The sequence below is a fragment of the Poromitra crassiceps genome (assembly GCF_964638095.1).
Source record: "Poromitra crassiceps genome assembly, chromosome: 16".
Lineage (NCBI taxonomy): Eukaryota > Metazoa > Chordata > Actinopteri > Beryciformes > Melamphaidae > Poromitra > Poromitra crassiceps.
The window spans coordinates 41011437-41025629 of NC_139645.1; the positions used below are offsets into that span (position 1 = coordinate 41011437).

At 43.2% G+C, this 14193-nt stretch overlaps 1 protein-coding gene across 1 annotated transcript in view; it reads right to left on the minus strand.

The window, feature by feature from the left end:
- The window catches only part of LOC310791645 (intermembrane lipid transfer protein VPS13C-like), a gene marked incomplete at its 5' end in the record, with an annotated part of 249586 nt that overhangs the window by 9358 nt on the left and 226035 nt on the right, over window positions 1–14193 (minus strand). The window contains 5 exon segments of the mRNA XM_083653298.1: window positions 104–205; window positions 209–218; window positions 6273–6378; window positions 6381–6395; window positions 7524–7569. Of these exon segments, the coding sequence (XP_083509424.1) occupies window positions 104–205; window positions 209–218; window positions 6273–6378; window positions 6381–6395; window positions 7524–7569 (279 nt within the window).

A 14193-nucleotide genomic window follows, 5' to 3' on the forward strand; every position in this document is an offset into this window, starting at 1 on the left:
AGATATCTGAATGAAAATGGGTTGTATGGGTACCCACAAGTCTCGCCTTTACAGACATGCCCCCTTAAGGGTTAACCCCCGTTAAGGGTTACAGTTAACTCACCTGGAACAGGTCGAAGCCCTGCGACTCGGTCTGGTCGTACGGTCTGATGACGCCGTCCTCCCTGATCAGCCTGACCGGCCGCAGCTTGGTCACTTCCTCTGTCTACTCCGCCGCCCTGACCACACACGCACGCACACACACACACACACACACACGCACGCACACACACACACGCACGCACACACACACGTCAGCCTAATGACAGTGGCTCTGCCCTCAGTTTGATGGTGGAGCCTACGAGCAGGCAGTTTTCTACTCTGCTTTAAAGATCTGGCTGGCAACTTAAAGGAGGACTTTGCCAATTTTCAACCAGCTTTGTATCGTTACAATGTGGGTTTACGTAGATGAACAATGTGTAACTTCCCTCCATCTTCATTCTCAGTCGTGAACAGATGTTCTGCTCGAGGGCTGTTGTTTGAACTGCAGATTTGTTATTAGGCTTTTTTCTGTATGCGTTCATCCACTGGAGAATCACATGGAGAGCCTTAACGAGTGTTAATGAGCCATACCAACTGGCAGGGGCGGAGTTTCTGCAGGCAGATGAATGGAGATCTTCTTGGTGCAGGAAACATGCAGAGAAGGTAAACAATGTTCATCTGCATAATACTAGCCACACTGTAATGATACGAAGCTGGTTGGAAATGAGCAAAGTCCTTTAAATAAGGAAAGTGACTGGAGAATTTAGCAAATCAGCTTGACAAAAACAGTTTGTTTTCTGCCTTCACACGTCACTGCTGCCAGCTGCGTGACGCTGCTTTCGGGATCCATCCATTCTCATGAACGCGATATCTCAGGAACACCTTGAGGGAATTTTGCACATTTGGCACAAACATCCACTTGGACTCAAGGATGAACTGGTTACAATTTAGTGGTCAAAGGTCAAGGTCACTGTGACCTCACAAAAGACCCTTTTTGGTCATAACTCAGCTAATTATGGCAAAATTTCACCCAAATGTCTAATAGGATGAAATTATGACATTTTAAGTTCAAAGCTCAACTTCACTGTGACATATACAGTATATTTTAGTCATCTGGACAGACATGTTAACTGCAACTTGACTTGTTGATGGAGGCATACAACTACAAGGTGGATATTTATATATTTTTTTTATATACAATGGATTTTGTATAGGTGTTTGTAGGTTACAAACATCTACAGTAAGTTACCATGGAAACTCACAATAACACTAAGGACCACAATGCGTTAATTATGCATTAGTAATTACCTATAATCTCAAGCTCATGAGGACTTTTGACAAGCAGGTCTGGATTGACATTCAGAGAGAACATGAAGCAACCGATGCAGAACATCTCTTTGCAAAGGAAGATGCTTTGTCAGAGCGTGCAGGCAGCGCTGAGCGAGGTGCCACAAGCAGCCACCAGGCAGCGCTGAGCGAGGTGCCACAAGCAGCCACCAGGCAGCGCTGAGCGAGGTGCCACAAGCAGCCGCATTCTCCAACTCAGAGGGACCAAACTCAAACAAAGCAAACTATGTAAAGGCCAAAACGGGCGAGTTGCAGTCAAATGTTTGCTGGAACATCTCACCTTATGTTACCTCTACAGTGAAAGCATGGAACAGTAAGTTCATCAGGTTATCCAGAATCCAGCGAGTGGTCACAGTAAAGGATGCAGATTACATGACGGATGGGTCTCCAGTACTGTGGAGGCGGGGGGATGGCGGGGGGGGGGGGGGGGGGGGGGGGGGTATTTTGGGGTGACGTGAGGTGAGCGTGTGGGTGCATGAAAAGGTGACATATGTGATACTACTGAAAAGCTGATTAACTTTTACCTGCTGAACTTTACCTGACTTTTTAAAGCATGATTAGCAGCTCAGAAGATTTTAGAACAATATCTATTTTAGCCGTGGGCGGCGGTCTTGGTGTTTCAGGGTTAAGAGACATGATGATCCAGACCTACTGTCTGATTTAGCTCCACAAACAGCTGAAGGTACTGATTGGGTTTTTAATCAAACTGACACCTGCATTAATTCAACAATATAATGTTGCCTAAAATCTAACTTCAAAGCTGCACTAGGCAAGAGTAACGTTTTAAGGAAATTAACCTAAACCTCCTCACACCTAAATGTCTTCTTGTGGGGAGGTGGAGGACTTCATTACCCATAAATCCAGTGTGGTTCACCTTGTGTATAAATGCTGTGGCAACGTCTTCGAGAGCCTGAGATGTCAACCTCTATGCAGATGACACTATTCTTTATTGCTTTTCACATTCTACACAAGCTGCCATTTTTCATCTTCAACATGCCTTCGGTACTTTACAAAATCACTGTTAGATGTTAAATTGGTTTTAAATGTATTTTATAGAGCAATAAGTTCAGCTTCAGCTCTGCACTTTAACTGTATTGAATGGGTTGTTGTGAAGTTGCTGGTGAACTTTGGAATGAACTTGACACTATGACTGGTGGACAAAAAGTGTGTTACTATTTAGATATTTTCTGATTGGTCAACAAGTTGTGGTAGAAGAAGCACTCCAAACTCAGCATGGCCGTGCCATGCGCTCATTCAGTCAGTCAGCCAATCTCTGAGGAGAGAACAGACGAGGAGAGAGGAGGCAGGGCTTGGATGAATGTTTGGTGTTCTATGTGACTTTAAGACAAAGCTTTTCTTTTCATTAGAGTCTACATGATTCATAAATTTGAAATGTTTAGGAAGTATATACGGGTGTGGGTGCGTTCAGACGACACCTTTTGCACATGTTTACAAAGCAAAGCGCACTGCAAACAACTGAGATGCGTTTGAGGTATAACTTTGCTAGCATTTAGCTAGCATTAGCCTAGCTTGCAGACACTGTTCAGTGTTTACAAGTTCTTAAAAACTACCTTATTGCTGAAATCATAAACACACAGCTAGCCCCCATTGCCTTGTTTTTTTTTTACATTCATGTCGTGATGATCATTGAAATGGTAGCACAAGCTCATCTTCCATGGTTGTTTTGCCATTACTCATGCTTATTGTTTATTGGACGATGCACGGCATCCAATTCCAGATAGCATATGACCAAAACAAAACACAATCATATACCAAATATATTTTACAGTGTACAGTTTTCACTTAAGTGTGTCAGAAATTAACAATCCTCCATCTATCTATTGTAAAGTTTAATATCGCTTTGACCTTGATTTTCTTCCAGTCTCTACAATTGGATGATAGCACATTTATTATGAGATTCAAAATTCATATCCAATTCCGGGCACTTATTTTCCACTGTGTTGTGTATTCATATACTCAATATTAATCAACCCTTCCTCTATCTTTACAATGTTACAGATACTTTTAAGAAGAGCAGGCTATGTACTCAAAGCTCTTATTTTTCCATAAATTTACCAGCCAATACCGAATATCTCCACTGTCGCCCAATGTGGGATGTTGTCCGTGACTAAGTTCATAAGTTAGTGTTTGATATTCTTAAATGTGTAGGCTATAGATACTTATGAAATTTGAGACCCAGGGTGGGTGTTACACATTGGTGCTGGATGACTTGAGTTCCCTCCCATCCCTCCCTCTGATATGTGAAGCATTTTGAGTGTCTAGAAAGGCACTATATAAATCCAATCAATTCTTATTATTACTATTGTTATTGTTATTATTATTAATAAATGTGTAAGAACTTATGTAAATTATCTTTCAGTTGGGAACTCTGTATAACAATGTTGGTAAAGACTGGAAATTACGCAAGTGTCCGAAATTCGATACAATTCCGTTTCAAACACAGAGAGCTTGTAAAAATGTCAGATGCATCACTTTGGCAGAGGAGAGCGCTGATCCTCTCAACATGCTGGAAACGATGAGAAGGAGCGAACTCAAACATGCTAATGTGCAGAAGGCGTCTGAACGCACGCTGTGTCTGTAGTGAAGGAGCGGTACTGTCGGCTCTTTCCTCAGGTCGGGTCTGTTCAACTCACAATGCTGCAGCATGGCAAGGGGGGCGGGGGTTACTCAGGGGGGCGGGGTTACTGTCAGCGTTAAGAGTGATGGAGAGGTGTGTGTGAGGGCGGGGTTACTGGCAGCGTTAAGAGTGATGGACAGGTGTGTGTGAGGGCGGGGTTACTGGCAGCGTTAGAGTGATGGACAGGTGTGTGTGAGGGCGGGGTTACTCGCAGCATTAGAGTGATGGAGAGGAGAGGTGTGTGTGAAGGTGGAGTGTTAATCCAGTCACTTCTCTCTGGCCGCTCACTGAGCACAGTAGTGGTTCAGTATGGAAACACACGATGGATGGAAGTCCTTCAGGTTCTACACAATGCAGACACTTACCTGTCTTGTCTGCGACCTGCGGGGGAAAAACACCTCATGCCAGCACGCTTCCTAGCAAAACTGCAGTCTGACATACAGTTTAAAGCTGCTCTCCTCAATCTGACATACAGGTAAACGAGGGCTGCACAATTAATCGAATCGATAACCAAATCGCAGGAGCAGCTGCCATTTCATAAAGGTAGGGTGTCACAACATACCATTAAATGAAGCATTGTGGTGCTACAGAGATACCCTGGAGGAGCGTTTCTAGGGAGTGGCACTGGCCACCCCTGAAATCTAATTGGCCACCCCAGGTGCCACCCCAAACTCCTGAGGCTAGAGGCTGTGCGGCAGGCCCAATTTTAAAGCTACAGTAAAGATACTGGTATCATATTAAACTAGAAGACCTAAAGCGTCCATTACTACCAAGCATGTCATTCTAGCTTGTTGGCAAGGGGGGTAAATATCGCCCCAGATTTAGGCTACATTTTGGCGAGGGAAAACCTGTCTACATCCTTCCTAAATGCCGCACTCAGTGCCACCCGTGCTTGAGTCTGTACCCCACCTGGGCCACCCCAGTCAAAATGGCCTGGACATGCCACTGATACCCTGGCCTACAAATCATATTCTCCAGAGGCAAGGGGACATGCTTGTTGGGTACAGACCTCAGTAAAAACCACATCATCATTTATATATATATTTTTTTTTTCAGTGAAAATGCAAAAAAATTGCATTCCCACTAAAATCTTGATTCATATCCAATCACAATACCTGTCAATATAATTGCAATACGTTTTATTTTTTTGCTTATGGTGCAGCCCTAGTTTAACCTCAATATGAAATGCATTTTAAAGCTGATCTCCTCAATCTTTAGGGCTTTTATTTTGATACTGAACTGAGAAGCTGTGGATTTTCCTGCTGGCACAGCAGCTCTGTGTGTTTAGTGATTAAGGAGCGCTGCTTTAATAGCAGTAGCTATGAATGAGTGGACATTCCTTCAAATACTCACACAACAACAAAAACAACAACAAACAAACAGAAAAGTCCCAGGCATTAACTTATGAGACAAAAAAACACAAGCAGAATGTCAAAATTAGACAGCGCACAAGAATCAGAACAGAGGAGACAACATGGTTAGCACATTACACTACATGACATGTTCAACACAAAATACAACAAACAGAATAAGCACCGCATTGCTATGTTAAAGAAGATGGATTTAAAGAAATTCACACAAAACACTGTGCAAAAATATTTAAATACCATATTTCCTCTAATAGTCAATTAAAAGCCTGGTCACTGATACTGGCCGGCCCCAAACACAGGCGGGTAAAAAACAAAGGAAAAAAACAACGGTGAATACAGTAAACTCCTGAGCCCTCATTTATCAAGCCAACGTACGATAACAACTGTGTACGGACTACCGTACCCCCTGCTGCAACACTCATGCATAATGCTTGTGTACGTGAGCGCAGGACACGATGATATAGAGAGGCAAAGTGACCGCCTACTTCCTGCTTCAGCACTGTACCAGAGATTTTCATCCGCCATTTATTTTCCCTTAGACATTTCGTAAAATGCTTATAATTTTTTTTTACTTGTTCAAACCAAACGGTACAGATATATTTAGGAACATGAGAGACCACATAACATTTCACTCAGACCAAAACGTAAATGAATTGCGGATTTAAAGAAAATATAATAATAAGTTTTGGTCCGAGTGGAATGTTCTATGGTCTCTCCCGATGTCTGTCTCTAATATAAGCCTGCTTCTAAAAAAACAGTACCGGTAGTTGAAGTTGAGGTAAATAAAAGGTCAGGGGCCAATATTAGAGGAAATACGGTATTCACACCAAAACACATAAATTAAAATGACACATTAACTGAAGTAAAGGAAGTCTTAAGGAGTGCTTGTTTCGTACCTCTGGATGCCCTGGAAGGTGGAGCTGGCCATGTCCACGATGCCGCCAGTAGGCCGGGCCACCACCCCCACCAGACCCTTCCCGATGCCCTTAAAGAAGCCGGCGCTCCTTCCTTCTTCGCCCCTGCAGCCACACAGCACTCAATCAGTCAAGTCATCACCATCACAAACACCCTGCACTCACCCAGTCAACTCATCACCATCACAAACACCCTGCACTCACTCAGTCAAGTCATCACCATCACAAACACCCTGCACTCACCCAGTCAACTCATCACCATCACAAACACCCTGCACTCACTCAGTCAAGTCATCACCATCACAAACACCCTGCACTCAATCAGTCAAGCCATCACCTTCACAAACACCCTGCACTCACTCAGTCAACTCATCACCATCACAAACACCCTGCACTCACCCAGTCAACTCATCACCATCACAAACACCCTCCACTCAGTCAACTCATCACCATCACAAACACCCTGCACTCAGTCAACTCATCACCATCACAAACACCCTGCACTCACCCAGTCAACTCATCACCATCACAAACACCCTGCACTCACCCAGTCAACTCATCACCTTCACAAACACCCTGCACTCACCCAGTCAATTCATCACCATCACAAACACCCTGCACTCAGTCAACTCATCACCATCACAAACACCCTGCACTCACCCAGTCAACTCATCACCATCACAAACACCCTGCACTCACCCAGTCAACTCATCACCATCACAAACACCCTCCACTCAGTCAACTCATCACCATCACAAACACCCTGCACTCAGTCAACTCATCACCATCACAAACACCCTGCACTCACCCAGTCAACTCATCACCATCACAAACACCCTGCACTCACCCAGTCAACTCATCACCTTCACAAACACCCTGCACTCACCCAGTCAACTCATCACCATCACAAACACCCTGCACTCAGTCAACTCATCACCATCACAAACACCCTGCACTCACCCAGTCAACTCATCACCATCACAAACACCCTGCACTCAATCAGTCAAGCCATCACAAACACCCTGCACTCAATCAGTCAACTCATCACCATCACAAACACCCTGCACTCACTCAGTCAACTCTATAGAGTAAACTATAGAGTCTACTAGAAATATTGCACGCTTCGCATGGTCATATCTAGGTTGTGTGCTCATATCTAGCACGCTTCGCGCTCACCCATCAGCAGGTCAGTTGAGCAGACCCTCCAGCTCAGTGTGTCGTGAGGAAACTTACCCTCCACCGGTTTGGTGATGATGCCTGTGACTCCGCCCACCATGCCCTGCGGGGAGACGAGAGGCGGTGAGTTTGAGACCAATCAGCAAACACAGCCAATTATCTCTGTGTGTGAAGGGAACCAATGCATCAGACTTAATGGTTAAAGCCTCTGGCAATCCACTCTCAAATATCTCAATTTTTTATAGGATATCACAGCTGATCACATTAATTACCCACACAAATGAGTCTAAAAAACTTTCACAGCTATTATAAAACCGGGTGCAAACACCATGGACACAACAACCCCTCAGTGTTTATGTCCATGCTGCATGCCCATATCTAATTATGATTGGTTGGAGATTGCTGACAAACTGCTGGAAAAAAAGGGCAAAAACCAATGCAAGGTCAATGGGGTCACGCTCCTGTATGTACAAGCTGACTGAAGCTCACTGAAACTTTATCCACAGTGCACACAAAGTACATTTCACTGAGCTTCAGTCAGCTGCTTTGGATGCGGGAGGTCGGCGGATCGAATCCCGCTCCACCCCTGTGCAAGCCCTTAACACAGGGGCTCACTAAAATGATAAGGGCTCATATATAACACATATGAGCAACTATTTTTCATGGGGGGCCACATGAGAAACCCAGATTGTTGCCGGGGGCCGAACAAATATTGTCATGCCGTAACCCATGGATGGGCAGCTTTGATGATAGAGAGGGCCACAAAAAATGTCATCGCTACCAGGTTTTGCTGAGGGCTGAACAGCGCCAGCACGAAAAATTTGGTGCATTTGAAGCCAGGTTTAGAGGAATAACTCATTTTAAATTAACAGTTGTGATGTCATTATTCAGTCTTAACTCATTGAGTGCCAGCCACTTTTGGAGAACGGACGCTCCCAGTGCCAGAGTTTCAGAGCGTTTTCAGTGATTTCTCGAGGCCCACAGAATATTGTGTGATATTACTATGTAGACACTGAACATGCACAAAGAACGATGAGACTCTCTTCTATCATCTGCAAAAAAAAGTTTATTGATCCCATTTTCCGTTATTTAGTTATGAGCCGGAGAAGATAGCTTGATTTAACCAAAAACAGCAATTTTTTTCTAGAAGCTGAGATAATGTAACCTTGCTTGCAAGATGGATAACCTCGCGAGATCTGAAGAGATTCTCTCGACGTAATCCATCTTGTCATAAGCAGGCAGTAAGGATGATTGGTCGAGCCATGGCTCGACGAATCAGCGGCAGCCTTGGGCGGGCTTTCTGTGTGACGCTACTGAGAAGCGTCTGGGCAAGTAGTGGGTACATGGTCTTTGTAGTTCTTTTCACTCGTCAACATGGCTGCCGTTGCGGAAGCTAAAGCTAGCGAGGCTATCGTAGATGCAGCAATAACTTCAGTTATTTCTCAACTGGACAACATTTCTTCCTTGAAAGAAGAGCAGAGAACTGCACTGAAGGCTTTTCTGGGTGGAAAAGATGTTTTTGCTCTTCTCCCGACTGGATTCGGCAAGAGTTTGATCTACCAACTGGCTCCGCTGGTAGTTAAGAAAATGGGGACAAAGCCCAATCCTATATTGATCATCGTGTCTCCGTTGGCTGCCCTTGTAGCAGATCAAATCAAAGAGGCGAGGGAGCTGGGAGTCACTGCTATGCAACTCGGAGATATTGACGGTCACACAGACATCCTCAATGGGCGATGCCAGCTTGTTTTTGGTAGTCCCGAGTCTTGGCTACTTAACGATAAATGGCGGAATATGCTTTCCTCAAAAGTGTACCGTGAAAACCTAGTGGGGATTGTCGTCGATGAAGTTCACGTCACATACAAATGGTAAGTTAAACAACGTTTAATGGTTGTATAATATAATGTTTAACGACTGTAAAACTGATCGGTGAAGATGAACAGGTTTATAAAAATACTGTTACAGTCTCGTACTTACTGTAAGATGAAGTGTTTGATGTTTATCTGAACCTACAACATAAGACATTAAACACTACATCTTACACTGAGTCTGATACTGTAACTGTATTGCTGTACTGTTATCAACTATGCACGTTATTGGTAAACTTAATTACCAAGACTCATTGTTCGATATAATTTTCTTTCAAACAGGGGAGAGGGGGACAAAAAGCAGCCAGCCTTCAGAGAGAGCTTTGCCAAGCTAGGGGAGCTTCGATCCATTGTCAAAGAAGGTGAGTTTTGAAATACACTTCAGTAACACTCCTTGAAGAAATCCATTATTACTTAATAGTAATTCAGAAAAGGGGGTAAGTCTCCTCAGATCTGCATTGATTGTATGTGAGGGGTTGTTGTTGATGCATGTGTGCATTTATTTGTTTTTCAGGTACACCTGTGTTAGCCTTGACTGCATCTGCTGATACCAAGAACAGAGGCCGTGTCACCAAGCTGCTGAGTATGGAGGCTGCAACTCAAGTGACTGTTAGCCCAAACCGGAAAAACATCAGGCTAGGACTGAGTCTGGTTCCTGACGACAACTTTGACTGTATGGACCGGGTAGTGAAGGAGGTCAAAGATAAGGGTCTATCAATGTCTCCCATCATAATCTATTGCAGATCACTTAAGGCAGTAGGAAAAGTGTTCACCTATCTTAAAGCTGAACTGGGGGAAGATGCTTGGGTCGACAGAGACCCAGATCGTCAGGCTAAAAACCTTCTGATAGGAATGTTCCACAGTAACACACTGCCACAGAACAAAAACCGGGTTTTGGCATCTTTTAATGGAGAGGGTAGCTGCAGAGTTGTCGTAGCAACAATAGCTCTTGGGATGGGCTTGAATTTTCCAAATGTTTCACATGTTGTCATGTATGGCTTGCCAGGGGATGTTGAAGACATTGTTCAACAGGTTGGAAGGGCTGGCAGAAATGGGTTGCAGTCACATGCTGTTTTGTATGCCATAAAAAATACTGCAATGGTAAATGCAGATGTTAAAGAACTTAAAAAGACAGGCACTAAGAGCTGCTTCAGAAAAGCGCTGTACGGTCATTTTGAAGAGCAGACCACAAGTGTTGAGCCAGGGCATCTGTGCTGTACCTATTGCCACTCAGTATGTGCATGTAAAACTGAAGGTTGTGCAGAGCCTATTCCCAAATATGAGGTAATCGAACAGGATGTTAGCATTCAAGGGAAATGTAGAGTGGTAACACAGGAGGATAAATCTTTAATCCGTGACATGTTAGAGGAATACATGAGCTGTTTAGCTAAAGACACTGCACATGTCTACACTAGCAAGTCAGCATGTACTGGATTCAGTGCTGAACTTATTGATGCAGTAGTAGAACACAGCACACACATATTTGACTTGGCTTACATTGTTAAAAACCTTCCAGTATTCAGATTAAAACATGCCAGAGAAATACTGCTAATAATCAGTGAAGTATTTGCTGATATTGAGGCTATAGAGCCTACTCCCAAAGAGGATAGCTACACTGAGCCAGACATTGATTATACTGGGTACTTTGATGAGGAAGACGAGGACGACTTTGAGAAACAATCAACAAACAGCAGCCCAGACTCGTGGGAATAACATTACGCAGTAGGCCATTAGAGGCTCTTGTGCAATATGTGCAATATGTCACGTGCAATAATGAGAATTGACACGGAATGTATACTATACTTACTCTACGTATTTGTATTTTGCTACTTAGACATTCTACTTATTTTTTTGCTTTTTGCTTCTATCGCATTTACTAGTTATTCTATGCTATGTTGTGTTTTTCTGCTTATTTGCTTAATATTGCATTTACTACGGTTTATTTTTATGTTATTTTATGCTATGAGTGTTCTGTGAGCGAGCTACTGTAACTTGTCCCAATTTCCCCCCAGGGATCATTAAAGTCTTTCTGATTCTGATTTGTACATGACTCTGGAGATGGGGTGTCAACTTCAGCCGTTGGAGTGTCTTGTTCAGTGGACTTGTTTAGTTGGATAAATGATCATGAATAAATTGGTTTTGCCATATAAGCGATTGATTAAAAGTTTGTGTATTTCAAAACGGTCTGATGGTGTTTTATTTTCAGCTATTATATTTTCAAATAATGATTATGGAAGCATTAATCCAAATTTGCCATTTTACATTGAGAACAGTGACACACATGAACTAACTTACAGATAGTGTAGAAATATAACTTGTTCTGGAATAGATTTACTAGCAAACATAATTTTGATTTGATTTGATCTTTATTTGTCTCGAACAAAGAACATAAAACCGTTTTAAAAACAAAAACAGGTAAATAGACAAGACCTTTTCCAAGGTCAGTTCAATAACTGTTCGAGAAGGGACAGGGGGAAGTAAAAGACTTAATGAAAACATTGAAGTAAATGAAAAAAGTTTAATATGAAAACACTGAATCAAATCCAAACATTAAGTATATACAATTATGATACACATTTACAGATAAAAGTTCCAACACCTGGGTAAGTCAAGTCAAGTTTATTTATATAGCCCTAATTCACAAGCATGTCTCAGAGGGCTTCACAGAAAATATGTCTAGCTAATTCTATATCCCTCCCCTCCGAGACTATACTGCTAATTCAGGTCTAGGTAGTCTAGGTCTAAATTTAGACTGATACTGCTGGCTACCGGTGCTGGCCTGCTCAACAGTTCAGGACTAAGTTTATTCACCAGCTATTAGATTTTCTATCTAAGCACAACCAAATGATTGGGAAAATAAATGGGTTTTGAGTCTAGTTTTGAAGATTTCAATGGAGCCAGCTTCCCTGACTGACAGAGGAAGCTGGTTCCAGAGATGTGGAGCACGGTAAGAAAATGCTCTGCTACCTGCTGATTTTTTCTTAATTTTAGGGACGGTAAGATAATTACCGTCCTGTGAGCGGAGAGTACGCGTAAGCAATTCTGTCTTTCTTTTGTTAGTCCCTTTTCAAATGGGGACCTCCCTCCACTCCTTCAATTTGCTCCTCATCCAGGCCCACAACTCAATGTGCTTCACTTTGGAAAGCAGGTTTCTTTGGAAATTGGGGAACGCTGTGAACTGTCTGCCTGGTTAGTCTCTGAAGAGCTCGGCCTCTCTGACAACCTCAACAAGTGCAAGGATGTCCTCTGTCTGGTTACTTGCTTTATGTGTGCCGCAGGGCTTTGAGATATCTAGCTCTGTGTCTGTGGTGTCCATCAGGTCCTTTAGGACGCCAATGGACTTGCTGACCCTGTCTGCTGCTTTCTCTGTCATGTTTGGACCGCTGCGCCTCAGGAAAGACTTCAAGAAGTTGTTGAGGTGTTCCATGTGCAAATCGAGGGGGATATTCTTTCCCTTCCCTCCTCTCCCATTCCAGAACCTATTCCAGGTCAAACTGTGTGCCAAGCGAGGGGAAAGAGTGGCTTTGATCTGCAAGGTCAGCAGGAGTGTACTGTAAGCATATTGGCTGTGACCGTGGGCCTTGTAGAATAACAATGCTACAGTATACAACCTAAACAACCTCTCCCCATCTCCCTCCTTCACTGCATCCTGCATGTTGGCCAGCAAGAAGCCAAAGCTCAGTCTTGCTTCTGTGTGGCTTTTTTTGTGGTCCACTGAAGTAGGCCTAGCTGTATCTGATACTCCAGAAGGTACTGTTAAGCCATGTTCTTTTTTCTCGTGGTTCTCCCTGGCCTTGCTGTATTTGTACGTGATGGGACAACCTGGCATGCGGCATGGGAGCTTCTTCGCCTGTAGAGGCTGGTCGCTGGCGCTGTCTCTGACACCGGTTACAAGGTCTGGGATGTCATTAAACATGACAAACCGGTCGACAATTTGGGACACGGCTTCATGCAGCCAGCTCCTTTTCACACCTGGTGAACCAGTCGTGATGTGGTCGGGGATGAAGCCGTCCGGGACATCTGTTGAAACATAATAGTAAAAGAAACGATAATTACAGTTCGATATTTGTGGAAGCAATACACATGACAAAAGAGCCATGATATTTAAACAATTCAAAACTAATAATTCAGAAGCATAGCAGGGAAGGAATTTTCACCTGCCAAATGTTGGATGTGAAAGTGGGCAGGAGATTTTTGACTGAAATTAATAATTTACCACTGAGTGGGTGGCGAATTTGATTATTTATCTGTCAGTGTTCACCTTTTAAAAAGTTAAGTTCCTATTGAAATTATTACTAAGTGTTAAGATGTTTAGAAAGAATATATAGTGACCAGCCAGTATGTGACCATAATTGCACCCCACTGTTTAAGTGATGAGGATAAATTGTATACCTGTGACATCCTTCAATCCGAAATGGTCCATTGTGGCAGCCAGAAAGAGAGCAGCAGTGTCCTTATGCACAAACTCTTTATATGCATTGAATGCAGCATGCAGACCTTGTTTCGCGTTGCTGCACCTGTAAGATGATGAGAACATGGAGAGGAGCAGGAAGAAGCAGAAGCAGAACAATAATCACATAAAGCAGTTGGAGATGATGGCATGCAGAGCAGTGGTTCCCAACCTTTTATGTCTTATGTACCCCTTAAGCTGTTTTTCCATGCCAATAGTAGGCCTACCCCCTCACTCATGCATGTTGATGATTCTCCTACATTTGTTCTATAACTTTTAGTTGGATATGCAGACATACAAGTAAATCCATACAAAATATTTGTTTAATTGAACTGCCAATGTTTGGGCTTGGCCTTTTATTCCTTTTGTCACCAGACTCCCCTAAACCTGTTTCTGGAGTGACAGCAACTGA